Source organism: Capricornis sumatraensis, chromosome 19 (genome assembly GCF_032405125.1).
Source record: "Capricornis sumatraensis isolate serow.1 chromosome 19, serow.2, whole genome shotgun sequence".
Classification (NCBI taxonomy): Eukaryota; Metazoa; Chordata; class Mammalia; order Artiodactyla; family Bovidae; genus Capricornis; species Capricornis sumatraensis.
Genome location: NC_091087.1, coordinates 38,129,453 through 38,146,445, shown reverse-complemented (window position 1 = coordinate 38,146,445; position 16,993 = coordinate 38,129,453). Strand labels below are relative to the sequence as shown.

Genomic DNA, 16,993 nt, shown 5'->3' with positions numbered 1-16,993 from the left:
TTTCTGAACCTATTCCTGATAGGAAGAGAAAAAAGAAAAAACAAACTCAGTGTTAATTTTGTTGTGTGTATTTCTGAAAATTGGGTTTACCCCCAAACTTTGAGTCTCAGAGTTTTCACATTTCATTATGTTCTTTGTAAAAGTCCATGATTCAATGATTTTTTCTTGCACATTGTTTGCAAAGCCAATTTTTTTTAATGCTACAATCCCCAAATCTCACTTCCCCTGAGTATGCCTATTCTTGGAGACCCTGATAAAATTCCACTTTAGGGACCCCGAGGCCCTCCCCTTCACTCACCATAATTGATGAGTTTTCCTCTTCTGGAAACAAATGGAATTATACAATTGTGACTGTCATCTATTTTCTTATTAAGTAAATTTCTCTAAGTCCTGTAGGTAACTTTCCCAGAAAGATAAATTACCCAGTTGTAACAAATATGATGCATAATATTTGCAGAACCCTTGTGGGAATTTGCCCTTTGCCCAGAAATTGTGCTTAATTTTCCTACAAAAGGATGGAACATTAATCCCGCCTCCCATGGAGTAAAGAGAGGTTTGATTGGAAGCGACCACTGTGCATCAAGTCACATGCTTGTGAAAGCAGATGCCCTCAGAGCTTGGTGCTGAATTGCATACAGATGTTTCCCAATCTACTGCCTCTACTACAAAGGGGTTGGTCAGAAACTACTCACATTTCTGAGTAAAAAGGAAGAGATGTCATTCTCAGAAAACTGACCACAGACAGCGTTGGTAACATCTGAATGTTGTTTAGCACTGTCTTGGGCAAAAGATAAAGGAACACAGGACTACAGAGCAACTCTTCTGTCTAGTACTTGCCTCTTGGGTCCTAGAACTCTGGTTTCCAAATTAGACTCCTCCCCTGGCTCCGAAACTGTGGCTTCTATTGATAAATCCCATTGCCTTCCAGAAGGACTGGACTTCTTGAAGAAATGGGTGATTCCAGGTCTGGAGCAGGAAACACACAGAATGAGCCTGGAACACCATGTCATAACAAACAGCAAGGAATTTACCAAAGATGACCGGGGCCCTCCTGAAGGACTCAAGAGTCAATTTGAAAAGGCTCTCACTGGCCAAAGCTGGGCCACTTTCAGCATCTATAAGGATAGCAACTGTGATGAGTTAAAACACGTCAACTATGTTTAGCTCTACAAATTCACAGTGACTTTCCAAAAGAAAGCAAAAACAGGGGCTTCCCTGGTGGTCCAGGCGGCACTTTGAATGCTTTGAATGCAGGGGGCACTGGTATGATCCCTGGTTAGGAACTGAGATTCCACATGTTGCATGGTGTGGCAAAAAAAACAAAAACAAAAACAAAACCCAAACCAACCAAACAACAGACAAACAAACAAACAACTCATCAAAAATACATTGCTCTCTTTTAAAAGATGTCAAGAGGACCAATACATTACTTTGAAAACTAGTAAATACAGGGAAAGAATCAAACATTGATTCTGCCTTTCCTATATAAAGGCTTCCCTGGTGGCTCAGACGGTAAAGAAGCCGCCTGCGATGTGGCAGACCTTCAATCCCTGAGTTGGGAAGATTCCCCCGGAGGAGGGAATGGCTACCCGCTCCAGTATTCTGGCCTGGAGAATTCCATTGACAGAGGAGTTTGGCTTGCTACAGTACATGGGTTCACAAAGAGTCAGACTTGACTGACTGACTTTCACTTTCACTTTCTATATAAACTATGCCTCATGATAATCACATAGTAGATGAGAGGAATTATCTTCTAATCGAAATATTCTAGCTCAAAAGTGGAGAAACAATGATAGAAGTAGAATAGCCCCAGGTTTCAACCTCTAGTGAAACCATGACTCTAGGCAATGGTCACTAGTGGCTGCTAATTTCACAGAGAGGGAAACAGACATCACGAGTCCACTGAGGGGCGTACAGCAGGCCCACGACCTCTGCAGTATTCTGGCCAAGAAAATCAAACCTGAATCTAAATGAGCTTGTGGCTCTAACTACCACTTCTCAAGAAATACAGGAGAAACAAAACAGGTTAGACACCATGGAAATGTAATCATCAGAATTTAGACTATAGGAAAATTTCAAGACAAACAACCTGTTTCTCCCACAAATACACTGTAAAAAAAAAGATGAGGTAGAGGGGAACTTACAGATTCAAAGAGACTTAAGAGAGGTAGCAGTCAGTCACAAAGTATGGCTATTTCAATCCTGATTTGAACAAATAGGAAGACAAAAATTATGAGACTGGAAACTCTGAACACTGATAAGATATTTGATGATATTAGGAATTATTTTTAATTTCCAAAATGTGAGAATGATATTATAGTTCCTTCTAAGGTAATTATTAACATCTAGAGACAATATACTGAAATACTTGTAAGTAGAATCTTAAAATGTCTTGAATCTGCTTCAAAATAATCCAGGAGAGGAGAGGATAGATGAAACAAGACGGGACATAATGGCTGTTGAAGCTGGGTGGCGGGTATACAGGGAATCATTATACAATTCTATTTTTGTGTATGCTAGAGATTTTCTATAATAAAGAGTTAAAAAAAATACACCTCTCAATCCAGAGAAAGAAGTCCTCCTGATCTTGACAAACACCTACAATGATAACCCTGGGCAAATCATTTCTCTTCTCTGAGTTTCATCTCTTCACGGTTGAGAGCACTTACAAGCAAAGCGGCCCTGATGAGTTGGGATAAGCACAACTGTCCAATCAATTTAAGGGTTTTCAGTCAGAGAAGACTTCAAATCTACTCTGACCCACATTTATCTGACCATCGGGGACTTTGCAAAGATTAATTTTTCACCCAGTGACATACTGCTTTTCTTTTATCTTAGAGGAGATAGTTTGCTGGACATTGGGGACGGCAGATATAGATATAAGAGTCATTTCTGAGAAGATCCAAGGACTTTCCAGACACAAATGAGCTTTAAAGTAAAGGAGGGAAGAGCCCTGGAGTGTATTCCCCGAGAACAGATGGCTCTGAAAGCAGTGGGTGGGGTTAGACTGGTGGTGCGACAGGTTGCATTGGCAGGCTGGTTGCCCTACATTTTCTTGATAACATCCGCTGTTCATTTGGAAATGTTGGCTGCCATGATGAGGAGAAGATGATGAAGTAAAAGGGAATTTGAGGGACTTCCTGGTGGTCCACTGGCTGACTCCAGTGTTCCCAATGCAGAGGGCCTGGGCTCAATCCCTGGTCAGGGAACCAGATCCCATATACCACAGCTAAGAGTTCACATGCCCCAAGAAAGATCGAAGATCCCACCTATTGCAACTAAGACCAGTGCAGCCAAATAAATAAATTAAATTAAAAAAAATTTTTAATAAAAAGGGAATTAAGAAAGATGTTACAATATGCAAAGAATCTTACTTGCCACAGAATATTTTGACATTATTTTTTCCTTTAAGCAAGATGGCACATTGTCTAGTTCCATAGCACTGATAGTCATCATCAAGACAAGACTTCCTAGAAATCTGTGATCCAGACAGGCCCCTGTCTTTTCCACCACCTCAGTGTATCAGTTTGAAATGCTTTTACTTGCAAGTATGGAAACCACTGAATTAACAGGCTTAAACAAAGAAGGGCTTTTTTCTTTTTTTTAGATCACATAGCAATACATCCAAAGAGAGGTAGGGGTTGTACTATCTCAATGAGTCTGAGCTGACATCTCCTTTCCTCATGGTTATAAGATGGTTGCACCAGCTCCAGGCATCACAATCACATACCATATTGAGAGGCAGTAAGATGTTACCTTCTCAGGCTCTCCTCTCTTATCAGGAAGGAAAAGTCTTGCCCGGAAGACTTCTGGAAGACTTACCTTTATGTTTTATTAGCCAGAATTGGGTCACATGCTCAATGCTAGTTACAATGCAGGCTGGGAAAAAAAGCATTGACTTTCCCAGCCTCTACTGTGGGAGGTGGATGGAAGGGGTGCTGGGACAAGCAATCAGTAAGTTTGCTTCTTCCAAGTTTTCCTGCTCCTGAGCAGGGCTTCCTGCACTATTCTCACTTTTATTTTAAATGAGTCTTGCAATCTCTATCCCCCTGCCTCTGAGATATAATATGCTATGTGTATTATATATACTACCTACCTGAGGGATTTCTCTTACTGTTGGATGGTGTTTGAGTTGAGTACTGCTGTTTGTGCCCATATGTCTGCTTTTCCTTGCAGACATCCATTCAGGAAGGTTTGGATCTTATAGAAAATGTTGGCCCTTCATCAGTCAGATAATCAGCACATGTTTACAGAGTTATCCCCATTTGCCAAGCCCTGTGGTGGGGCAGTAGGGGGTGGTGGGGGAGGAGGCAGAGATGGTTAAGCAGCCATTCCTGGCCTCCGGGACCACACAGGCTGATTGGCAGAAAATGTCAGAAACCTAGGAGATGTGGAACGACAACACAGGACCACAGTAGAAGACCTTCAAGCACAAGGCAGGCTGTAATTGTGAGCCTGATGTGGGCGCAAGAGACATCAAGGGAAGATGTCCTAGAGGAGGTGAATGCGGGCCTTGAAAACATAAAAGATCTGAGAGACTCAGAGGAGTGGGAATCAGGGTCTGGACCCATGTGGCTACAGGGCAGGATTGTGCAGAAATCTCAAAAGCTCTTTTGTTGTTCAGTCGCTAGGTCGTGTCTGACATTGCGACCCCATGGACTGTAGCCCGCCAGGCTTCTCTGTCCATGGGGTTTTTCAGGCAAGAATACTGGAGAGGGTTGCCATTTCCTTTTCCAGGAGATCGTCCCCACCCAGGGATGGAACCTGTGTCTCCCATGTCTCCTGTATTAGCAGGCAGATTCTCTACCAGAAGCCACTAGGGAAGATAAATATAAAGCTTTTAGTACTTTACAAACCTTAATTCCACTAATCTCCATACCAGCCAGGCCAAATGGATTTTATTGTCCTCATTTTACATAGCAAGGGACTAAACAATTTGTCCAAGGTTTGCTAGCCAGCTGAGATGGCTGGATGGCATCACCAACTCGATGGACGTGAGTCTGGGTGAACTCCGGGAGTTGGTGATGGACAGGGAGGCCTGGCGTGCTGCGATTCATGGGGTCGCAAAGAGTCGGACACAACTGAGCGACTGAACTGAACTGAACTGAACTGAACTGAACTGAACTGAACTGACGGAGGATAGCTTAATCAGTTCCTTCCTACCCAGTCCTTTCCCCGCTATTCCTTCTTCTCTAAAAGGTTCTGCCCACTAGCCCAGGAGAGGTCACATGTCTTAGACCTGGCCAATCACTGTACTGTGTTTTCCCTCAATTGTGATTGGTCCAGGGGTGGTCATATGACCTGAATCAGTTCTATAAAGAAGGCAAAATCGAGTCAGAGATGGAGGGGTGAGGGCTTAAGGCCCAGCTCCGGGAGCTTTTGCTTGAATCCTGAGAGTTTTCCCAGCATTCTTCACAACCAGGTCAGCACTTCCTTAAAAAAAAAAAAAAAGCAATAGCTTTATTAAGATAATTCATATATAATTCATCCATTTAAAATGCGCAATTCAGTGGGTTTTTGTGTGTTTGTAGAGTTGTGCAACTACTACCACATCAATTTTAGAACATTTTCATTATCACCAGCCCCCACACCCCTAAGAAACTTTTTACTCCCATTTCCTCCCATTATGTCCAGCCTTAGGCAACCACCAGTCCACCCTGTGTCTGTATGGATTCATCTGTTCTGGACATTTTATAGAAGTGGAACCATACACTATGAGGTCCTTTGTTACTGGCTTCTTGCACTTAGCATAACGTTTTCAAGGTTCAGCTGTGTTGTTGCAGAGTATGTTCCTTTATGCTGGGGCTGGTTGGGGTTGGGTTTCTTGTACTTGCAAACCAAAGGTGTGGCCAGGAGTTGAAGCCAGGTGTGACAGACACCAAAACCCTCATTCTTTGTTTCACCTGTTGAGACCAAGACATGGAGGGCGCCAGAGAGTTTGACCTTTCTGTCTCAGACCGTGGGTTTGCTGAGCAGAGGAGTGACATGTTTAGAATAGCATCATAGTGAGGTTAATCTGATGACAGTGGTATTTTGTGTAGGTGTTCATCCTACATGTATGTGTAAATTATATATCATATGTACCGTGTCTGTGAGTTGCTCAGTCATGTCCGACTCTTTGCAACCCCATGGACTGTAGCGCACCAGGCTCCTCTGTCCGTGGAATTCTCCAGGGAAGAATACTGGAGTTGGTTGCCATGCCCTCCTCCAGGGGATCTTCACAACCCAGGGATGGCAGCTGAGTCTCCCACGTTGCAGGCAGATTCTTTACCATCTGAGCCACCGATGTGTGTACACATAAATATTTAAAGGTTGAAAATTATAGCAGCAATTCCCATATTGGGTCCCATGCTAATGTCCTGTGAGGAGTGTTCCAAGAGGGGTGAGAAACTCTGTGCCTTTTTCTCTGGAAAATGAACAAGAAAAGGATTCAAGAGAAACAGGCTACAGCCTCTGTTCTGAGTCTAAGTAAAGTGGTGCTTCAGACAGTCCTGCTTCTCCCCTTCCTTAGAGGTGCCGCTCCAGCCCCCTTCCTCCAAGAAACCATTAGGCAACTCCTCCTACATGTAAGTAGTAGGATCTTTGAGAAAGAGCCAAAGTTTTCATCAGCAAAGTAGGGTTCTGGACTGCGGCGGTGTGATAAGTCAGGTAAAGGTGTCCTCGTTTACATACAGGTGGTGGCACCTGGGCCTTAGGTGTCTGCCCATCAGGGTATGAGCTCTTTGAAACTGAAAGTATTGTCGCTCAGTCGTGTCCGACTCTTTGCAATCCCATGGACTGTAACCCATCAGACTCCTCTTTCCATGGAATTCTCCAGGCAAGAATACTGGAGTGGGTTGTCATTTCCTTCTCCAGGGGATCTTCCCCACCCATCAAACCCAGGGTCTCCTGCATTGCAGGCAGATTCTTTCCCATCTGAGCCACCCAGGGTGAGCTCTTTAGGGTCACCTTAAACCAGTCATCTAAACTGGGCCTCACCCATGCCCACACAGCCAACTCCCCAGCCGACTCTGGCCTGGCTTTGCCAAGAACCCCTGTGCCTAGGATGGCAGGGAGAGATGCCTGAGAAGCTAGGCAAGCAATGCAAATGAGGGCAGGGGCAATGGTGGGGCCCATGGGAAGGCAGAGAGTGTAAGTTCCACTTAAGGGGGAAAGTTGCTAAGCCAACTGTTGCCCTGTAAGAGATGCCAGATTTTCCCCATTTTTCTGAGGGAATAGAAATGCAGATTTTCATATGAATTCTTCTGATTTTTCGAATGTTCAAGTTGGTAACTGTGGATTATTGTCCTTTTGCATGTTGGGATCCATTCTCCCCTTGTCTATGTCCTAGGAGGGTAACTCTTGTGGGCAGTACCCTCCTCCCCACACCTGCCCACTCTTTTGCCCTCTAGATTCCAGATGGGTTTGGCCAGTGGACAGAATAAGTAGATCAGAGATTGAAAGTTGGGTGGTCAGTATATTTAACCCCCTTGTTCCAAACCAGAGACTCTCCCCGACCCTCTGAACCCCCCTCTACCCACATACTGGGGCTTTGGCAGTGACCACATTCTTCTGTGTATTGCACAACTCTTGTACGTAGTGGTCTCTCTTCCAGGCTCCTGTGGTCTGATGACTCCTCTGTCCGTCTCTCTAGGGGAGTATACCAGCTCCCTACTGCTGGTCTCTTGAGTACCTCACCATCCTTTGTTGGTTCTCTTCACCCCGTCCATGTAAAGGCCTGTGTAAATAGCCCCTTCATTCTGAGCTCTCCTCAATTAACCCTTTCGAATGTTCCCTCACTTTGCTGCTGGGAACCACCAATATATCAACTAATTCAATTAAAACACCAGCATAGGGAGGTCTAAGCACACCTGGATCTTCAGTGTGAATCCTTTCAGAGGGAGCCCAGCTCGCCACCCTTGCCGTATGCTCCAAGCTCTGCACCAGGGCAGCAGGTGGAAGCCGAAAGCCCCTACGCAGACCAGTGCAGAGCTCGGGTCAGCAGGATCACCAAGACCTTTGTGGAAACTGAAGAGGCAGTCCAAAGAAGGAGAAAGCCTTGAGGTGTGTACAGCCAGTTTAATGACTGATGAACCCATACAGATGCCAGACTATGGAGCGCCAGGGACACGGAGGCACAAAGCCTTGGGGAAAACACTACAGCATTACTGGGGGGACATCGGGATCACCTAACGTTAATACCGGGGAAGAGGAGGTCCGCTGGCGGCTCAGAACTATGACATTCTTGGAGGAACATGCATCCCACCCCCAAAGCTGGAGCAAGCTGGCCGCCTTCATTCCCGAACATAAATCCTCGTGCAGACCACGTCATCGGCGCCGAACGTCTGCAGGGAAGGAAAACCAATCAGTGCAGATGTCTGTGCAAAAATATTTAAAGCATATCGCTAATAAGGGCACTTACTGCCCTGTTAAAAACTCTTTGTAACAGACATTCAATTTCCTGTGCTGTGTGTTCATGCTCAGCGCTAAGAATTTTTTTTTTCCCTCCCTTGAGCTCTGCGCTGGCAGAGAGGCAACTAGGGTATAGAATTATATTGTGTGCAGTTTTCCTTTGCTTCTGGAACCTGGGAGTGCTGACATAAAAAATGCAAGTTTCCTGGCTTTGGTTTTCTAAATTAAACTGAAGTGGGGGTGGTGGTATGTCATACTGGACATTTCTGAAGTGGTTCTGTCTCTTTTCAAGTGATTTCAAGACAGCAGTGGGTCCGGGGCCACTGAGCCCTGGGATCCAGTAATCAACAGTCAAGCGGGATATCCTTGGAAAGGGTGTAGAAGTGCCTTCTAGGAAGCGGCTGTCCATCCTGAGAGACACCTGAGATGTTGTGTCAGTAATACTCAAGGAACCCCTGAGCTAGAAACGTGGTCTTGGCTGCAAGAGAATGGCATAGGCCGCCAAACCTAGGCCTGCAATTCACAGCCAGGTGAGCTGGGGCACCGCTCTTGTCTCTTGGACAATTCAGAGATGGAGCGGCAGGGAGCTGAGGGCAGGAGTGCAATTGAACAAGATGATCCCAAGTTCTTTCAGCTACAGTTTTATGACTCTTTTAGTTTGTTTGCTGTGGAGAGGGCACAAATCATTCCACAAATGGAGGAGGAAGGACCATTTTCTTCTGGCCTCTGAAAAGATATCCCTGTAAGTAAGCTGTCTCCACTCTTCCCCAAACTGGCAATTACTCACAAGGCCTGCTCTCCTGGGTCTCTCACAGATAACTGGGACAGAAAAAAGCAATATATTAAAAAGAAAAAATTTAAGACAAACAAACAGGATGTCCCCAGTCTGTCGACTGACATAGATATGTTTGTTTGTAGACATACATTTTTCTGTGGGAGAGCCCCTATCTTTCAAATTGTCAAAAGGGCCTTAGGTTAAAAACCCTGAACTAAGAGCGTGAATGGGCTTCCCTGGTGGCTCAGTGGTAAAAAAAAAAAAATCCTGCTGCAATGCAGGATCCACTGGAGACATGGGTTCCATCCTTGGGTTGGGAGGATCCCCTGGGCATGGCAACCCACTCCAGTATTCTTGCCTGGGGAATCCCATCGACAGAGGAGCCTGGCAGGCTACACAGTCCACGGGTTCACAAAGGGTTGGACATGACTGAAGCAACTTAGCACACATGCACGCAATAGCTTGAACATACTTGTATCCTCCCCTGGGTCACTCAATTGGTCATGAGCTGCTCTCAGAAAACATGAGCTGGGACATTATTCTAATGTGTGTTTCAGGGAAATACTAGTCATTAGTGATTATGAAGGAATCAAATGCTCACTCATCACCAGCCTAAATAGGGAACTACTGATCATACCGGCGGCACAGCCGTGCCTGCTCTGGACACCTTCTCGGTCTTCCTCCCTCTCCTCATTAGTGAGGAGTTAGCAGACGATGCTGGGTGCTGGGGGAGGGGGAGGCAGGGCTTCCTATAGAAATTCACCTCTCAAGTGTCCAGACCTGTCAGAACCATGTCAGTTTTCCAAAACTCTTCCAGCTCTATGGCCATGGAGTGTCCCATGGCAGGCCAAAGTTTGGGGACTGGACTGTGCTAGAATGATCGTCACCTCACCCAGGCCATCAAATGGCTTCACGAAACAAGAAGAAATGGGTACATTTCCAACCACGTTCAAAATGTCCTTCTCAGCCTGCAAACTATTATGAGAGGTTCCTGAAAGAAACTCTCTCTACACTGTTCCAGAGTGGTTTAAGGGGCTTTACTCAGTTTTCAAAAGAAGGCAAGTTACAGCCCGGGGTTGCTGGGAGAGCTTATTTCAAGTTAACCAGAATAAATTGCCTCTTGTTTATAGAGACGGCATCTCCCTACATTTGGATTTATTAATGATAATAACCCTTGGAATAAAAGCCCATATTTTAGATCCAAATGCCAAGAATTAATGTTCCCTTTGAGGCTCGTATGTATGTATGTATATGTCTGCTGAGCAAGGGAGAGACGCACGGGTGGGGATGCAGTGGGGAGTTGGAAGTGAGGGAAATCTCCTAACAATCAAGCCAGTGTGCGGGCTGCTCAGATACTAGAGATTAATAAAATCACGCTTTCTCACCAAGCACACCGAGCCTCCTTAACCCTCAGCTACCCTCAAGAACTCTAAACATCATCTCCCTCTTTGCTATCCCTGGTCCCAATGAATATGTCCCTTTTTCTCTTAGATTTCCATCTCTCGGCCTCAAATTGCTCCCCCAACCCCATCAATGTATTCCTGCCCTGGAAACAACATTAACCAGGTTGCAAATGAAGCCAGTCCTTTCTGTGTGAAAGGAGGAAGTCTGGGAAATCATCTCAGGGAAGGACAAGAAGGCAAGAGTGAGATCAAGCAGCCTCCACTGAAGTAACAGAAACAGCTCAATTGAGGGTCTTCCTACAGAATAAACATGTAATTTCAGGGCTGAGAGGGACCTGGGTGGGGGGGAACGAGGCTTTAGTCCAAACCCTCATTTTACAGCTCGGGGAGGGAAGGGCCAGGCCCGGTTCACAGTGAGTCCTGACCTAGCATTCCTTGCCACCTCCTTTCCCGACATTTCAGGGTGACGCTCATTAAGACGGGGCAAGCAGGCAGTCTTAGAGGGGAGATGTTAACAACGGGCCTGATGGAGAACAAAGGATATCATTTGCTGGTTACCCACAACAGCTTTCCCCTTTTCTAGTGTGGGGCGGGGTGGGGTGGGGTGGGGTGGGGCGGGGGTGGGGTGGGGCGGGGGTGGTTGGGGGGAGTGAAGAGGCGGGCGGGAAAGGCTGTTGTCAGGAAAGCTTGGTCTGTTCTGAAACACCAAGGGAGCATAACAGGGAGTTGTCCTTCACTCCTGCCCCCCCACTTCCTTTGCTCCCCTAAATGGAAAGGAGGTGTGTGATTTAACTACAGAGGTTTCTAACTTGGCCTCGGCAGGTGTATTTTGCATGGTCGGGGATGTTTAAAATACTTCAATCTGATTCCCTGATTACCCTCTCCAGTTAACCCTCAGACTGTCTTAAATTAGCATTTCTTGCCTGTCTCCCGGAAAGCCATCGGAGTCTGTAAGTCCAGGGGCAGGGGTGGGGGTGGGGGGGCGGTGGGGGGTGCGGTAAAAAGACTTCCAGTGCAGGCATACTGAAATTTCTGAAATCTTTCCTAGGCAGCAAAGTGGAGAATGAAGTGAGGAAAACCCCTTCTGCAGAGTGAACTCTGGGACCTCGCAGAGCCCACGCACGCTGAGCTCAACTGGAGGGGGAGGTTGGTTTAAGTAAGTCAGCAAGTCACCGCCGGGATGTGTGGGTTTGGATAGTGGCCGGCAGCGCAGCATGTCTCTAGCCCCTGCTCTGCCCCCTGAGCCACCCCGCTCTCCTGCCAGCCATCTAACAGTGATTTCCTTTGGCCTAAACTGTCATCTCGAGCTTTTCTGCTTACATTTTAAGCCAGAGCATAGAGGGTCTCTCCCTGAATGGGCGAGTGAGGACAACGTCGGTGGGGCCGGGCTGCGAGCAGCGGCTGGAAACCTGCGAGCTCCTTTCAGGGTTGGGGGTGAGGGGGTCTCACTCACCAGGATGAGTTCGTCGTTGGCCAGCTCGCGGGTCCAGTAGGTTTTGGGGCCGTCCCCCTCCAAGAGAGTTTGTGTGCAGTGTATCTTGTTCTCATTCTCCCAAGTGGGTAAGCTCTGGCGGGCAGGAAAACCATTAGTGACATTAATTACAGTCTTGGCAGCGGGGAGCAGAGACAACAATGAGCACGGGAGAATAATCGCTGTGCAGAGAAGCAACACATGGTCCCTGTCAGCAACGCACAGAACCTTCTCTACTGTGCCTTATCAAGCCCAAATTCAGAGGGCTGACCACAGATTTTATGGGAGTATAAATATACCTTATATTACACACACACACACACACACAGAGACACACACACACACACAGAAGAGCAAAGCCCCAGGCATGCCTTACATCTTCAGGAATAAAATTGAGAGCATACAATGATTCATTTATGTCAAAATGGACTCCCCCTTCGAGCAATTTGGCTGTTGAGGGCAAAAAGCTTCACAACAGAAATACAAAATTTTAGAACAGTTAAGACACCATATTTGTGACCACATCTAGTCACAAATCAGGAGCTTTTCCTTGCATGGATTTGGGGATAATGCCTCTCTTTCTGTTTGTACTCAGCAGACGCAGTACACACCCTGCTCTGATAATCCTGAGTTTCTCTGACTCTGAGAATAAAAACACTGCCACTTCCCAGGTTACATCTCTCTAGAAACAAGTTTTTTTTTTTAAGATCTGAAGGGTCTTCATGCTGTCGGAGGTAGAAGGCAAAGAAGGGATTCGCTGTAGTTTTCCCCAGCGTCTGCATGAAGCAAAATGGTATACAGTTGGGCTAGGCATCTGTCCTGAATGTGCACATACTGTCTTTTTAACTAACACGTGGGACACGTTCACTAGGCAGGGTGGGGATGGATAAAGCCCCACTCCCCAGGCTGTCCTGTGAACCTTTGATTTCTGATCAGAATTACTGTCTCCAGCAGTACTCACTGTTAGATGTACCCAAACTGATTCTGCCTATTGCCAGGCCTTTTACCTTAGACTCCCAGACCTTCCCTCTACGTTGAAGAGAGGTCCTGCTCTTTTGTTTTTGCAAACAGAGCAGTGGCTGAGGGCTTGGATCTTGCCAGCTCCAAGCCCAAATATCATTTTCAGGCTGTGTCAACTCTAGGGGTCAAATATTGCTTCATGGGCCAGGGTGCTTCTGGGGGGCTGTGTCTCTATGTCCTCCCAAACCCGGTGCCCAGAGAGTCTCACTCTAGATCAGACAGGCATGGCTCCAGAAAGGTGAAAAACAATTTCTCACTCTCTGGAATGCTATGAGTTTTTCTTTTTTCAAACCTTGGGGGAGAGGAGGGAGACATTTTGTCACTTTTTAAATAAGTGGTAGTCCATCTGCCCTCAAAATACATGAGTAGCCAACCCTCCATTCTATTCCACAGACCAACCAAATGCGACTTTGCCCATCTGAAAAAGGAATTTATAACCCCTTGCTTCAGTCCACCGATTCATCCCTGGGACCGATAAACGGAGAGAAACAGAATTCTTGCCCCTGGGGACTAAAAGAGGGCACTCAGTCCATTCTCCGGGCAGAATCTGCCTTGCTTTTGGAAAGGTTTCGTCTTTTCCTTTAAGGAACCTAACTGAGGGCGGGCAGGAGAGGTACCGGGGCCATCAAGAGTGTTGAAACTGGATCCAGAGCATTCCCAAGGGCCCAGGACCTGGGAGGGCGGGACGCAAGAGCTGCGGCTCCACCTGCGACAGGAAACGTGGCAGCCGAACGGCCGGGCAACGCGGCCCAGCCACCTCCTCCTCCTCCCCAGCCGCCTGCGCTCGCGCGAGGATCGCTGCAAAATGCCGCAGAAACGCCTGCAGAGAACGCGGTGTAACCCAAAGCCCGCGCTTTAAGCGCGGCGGTTAGCACCCTGGGAGGCAATTTAGGGAGGAGGTTGGGAGGGGCTGGGGTGGGACTTTCTCCTGAGCCCAGGGCAACGAGTTGCACAGATCCTCTGGGCAAACAGCCGATGCACACGCCCTGCAAGGAAGGCGCGGCACAGGCTGCAAAAGGAGACGGGGGTCTCATCTGGCTGCAACGGGTCCTGGGTAGGGAGCAGGGATCCGGGAAGGCTGCCCAGACTCCGAGACCTCACCCTGCACTTGCGTCCGTCCACGGTCTCCTCCTCAAAGCCTTCTCCGACCTTGAAGTTGATCTCGGTCGTGCGCACCGTGGTGGACGTCTTGATGTAGAACTGGTCCCCGTCCTGGCGGATCTCCACGTGCGGCTTGGACGCAGCCGCCACGGCCACTTTCCTCAGCATGGCGTTCACACCTGCCCCGGGAAGAACAGGGGCGACCCGGGTTCGGGTCACGGGGTCTCGTCACCCGCCCATTGTTCCAGAACTGGCCTGGCATTTCCCAAACCCTCTGACTATAGAAGGGGGACTTAAAAATGAACCATTCCTCCCCCGGCTCTCACCCTGATTTTTAACATGAGAAACTGAGGCTCAGAGAGGGTAAATGGCTTTCCTTCGGTAGCACGTGGTAGGGCCTGGTCTCAAAATGAGTCCCTAAATTTAAAGTCCCTGACCCTCCCAGGATTTCAGTAATAATCTCTCCTCGCGATGATCTAGCGCGAGATAAAGGCCGAGCCGTCGGGGAAAGCGCCAAGGATCCAGCAAACGTTCGCTGGATGAGTGGATCCCAGGCTCTCCTCGCTACTTCTAGATGGGATGCTCCTTGGAATTCGCCCCGATCTAAGGCACCCAGGACTCCCTCCTGTCTGGTGTTGGTCCCTAAAGCCGACTCCCCGCGGGCCCCGGGGCGCCTCCGGCCGCTACTCTCCGTCGGGGCGCGCTGCCCGGGCCAGCTTACCCAGCGCCTTGAGCAGCTCGTCGAAATTCTCGCTGCTGCGCATCTTCCAGGTGCCGGCGAAGTTGGGCATGGTGGCAGCGGTGGCGGCGGCGGGAAGGCGGCGGCAGGCACGGACAGCTGCGGCGCAGCGGGCACACTCCAAGCTGCAAAGGCGGAGACTGCAGCTCTGCGCCCAGCCCCACGCGCCTTGAGTCACCGGGAGAGCGCCCCCAACCCCCTCGCCGCTCCAAGCCCCGCCCCGCTAGCCCCGCCCCCACCCCCCGCGGCCCCTACCCAGCGTGAGCCCCTCTCCCAGCCCTACTGTGCCCGCGCTCTGCCCCTTGGCGGTCCATTCGCCAGGGGTGCAAGCTTGGTACCAGCTCTCCTACAACTCTGGGTGGGGGGGGGCGTCTCTGCCACCCCCAGGCCACCCACATCCTTCTTTAAAGTGGGTGGTGGGAGAGGGTTAGATGTAACAAAATTGGCCAAGAGGAGAAAATCGTTGAAGCTCGGCGGTGGGGGTTGGCGAAATCATTATACCACTCTCTCTACTTTCGTATATGTTTGAGAATATACATAATATAAAGTTAAAATAAGTGGGTAGTAGGTCCACCAGGGGATGACAGCCACCCTGTCCCCACTCCCAGGCATGGCTTCTGGATGCGCCCAGTAGGTCGCCTCCACTCCCAGTCCTGGATCCTATTCCGCAACCACCACCAACCCACCTTACTTTCGCACCACCACCACCGCGAGCAGGACCACGGAAGGAAACGGCGGAAAAGCCTCAAACCACTCCAACACCGCCCGGCGCTGCTGCTCGGAACCCAGGATCGCGCGAGATTGTGGGGTCCTCCGCGTTGGTGTGGCGGGAGGGAGCCCAGGCCGCTGCACCCTTGTGGGTAGCTCAGAGAAGGGTGGACTGAATAAGCTCCAGAACCCTGTATATCCGTGGCCTGTTTGGCAGAAAAGTGAGACTTTGCACTTGCCGGCAGGCTGGGAGGGCCAAGTGGAGGAAATCGCCACTTTTCTCCCTTTAATCCGAAATATGGCCCAAACCTAAGGCCCCCTCAGTGCCTCCGCTACGAAAGTACAAACATTTCACCACAGCGCTTAGAGCTTTGCACACAGACCCTGAAATTCCCTTCCGGTCTCTTCCCGCTCTTCTGCCGTCAGTATGCCTTGGCAAACTGCACAACCCAGGATTCTGGGACCTGTCAGGCATCTTCCCACCTCTAAGCGCCTGCTGTGCAACCGTTGGGGAAAGCCCTTTTCCTCCTCGGGTAAATAAAATCTTGCCCACTCATGGAAGTCCACCTTTATGCCGTCTCTTTTGAAATTCAGCTTCCTGATCAAATGATTATGTTTTTCTGAACCCGCTGAATTCTGTGTTTGATCCTGGTCTTGTTTAAGTTTTAATCCTGCTATTAAACTGAACACCTGGAGGGCAGTGATTGAGCCTTTGTCAACTTGTCCTCTCTTCCACAGGCTTAGCCAGGTGGGGCTCAGTCAATAAGCATTGATCTGAGGAGGGTGTATGTACCCTGCAGCCCAGAGGTAGTGTGGGGGTGAAGATCCCCAGAGGGACTGCAGGAGTTGAGTGCCTGCTGAACAGGGCTCTGGACCTCTGCAGGTGCCTGGGGCTGGAGTCCTGCTCTCAGGCCCTAAGGAGCTGCCCTAGAAAGCAGCTGAGGACAGGAGAGGGAGAGGGGCTGTCCCCAGCTGGGAAAGGGTGTGGGCAGGGCCAGCTTCATGGACGTGAGACCTGTGTAGTCCACAGAGCCATGCATTTAGGAGGGCCTGGCATTTGGTTCAGTGCTCTCCTACTGCCATCTTGGGAAATTATTAACTACTTTTGGGCAAGCAGTCCTGTATTTTCATGTTGCACCAGATCCACAAATTATGTACCTGATCCTCAGTGTGGGAGGCAGAGGCTAGGGCTGCCACAGAATCAAGTCCACTTTATGGAGGGTCTGGGGTCTGCACAGTGAGGGGGCCAAGTGGGGTTGCCATCCAACTAACACAGACTGCTGCCCCCATCCAGCTCTCCTCCCCAACATGGCCTCTGCCATCTTCAGACCAGGCTGGGGAGGGGTTGAAACAGGACAGTGGAGGGAAGTAAAGTTGGGAGTCAA

At 48.7% G+C, this 16,993-nt stretch overlaps 1 protein-coding gene across 1 annotated transcript; it reads right to left on the bottom strand.

Annotated features, from left to right (window-relative positions):
* Nucleotides 1–8,273: 8,273 nt before the first annotated feature.
* On the bottom strand, nucleotides 8,274–14,964 carry CRABP1 (cellular retinoic acid binding protein 1). Its single transcript, XM_068991425.1, has 4 exons — nucleotides 14,883–14,964; nucleotides 14,162–14,340; nucleotides 12,023–12,136; nucleotides 8,274–8,324 (listed from the first exon to the last, which is right to left on the bottom strand). Exons 1-4 carry the CDS (start codon nucleotides 14,950–14,952, stop codon nucleotides 8,274–8,276), a joined length of 414 nt encoding a protein of 137 aa, XP_068847526.1. The 5' UTR covers nucleotides 14,953–14,964.
* Between the last annotated feature and the right edge of the window lie 2,029 nt (nucleotides 14,965–16,993).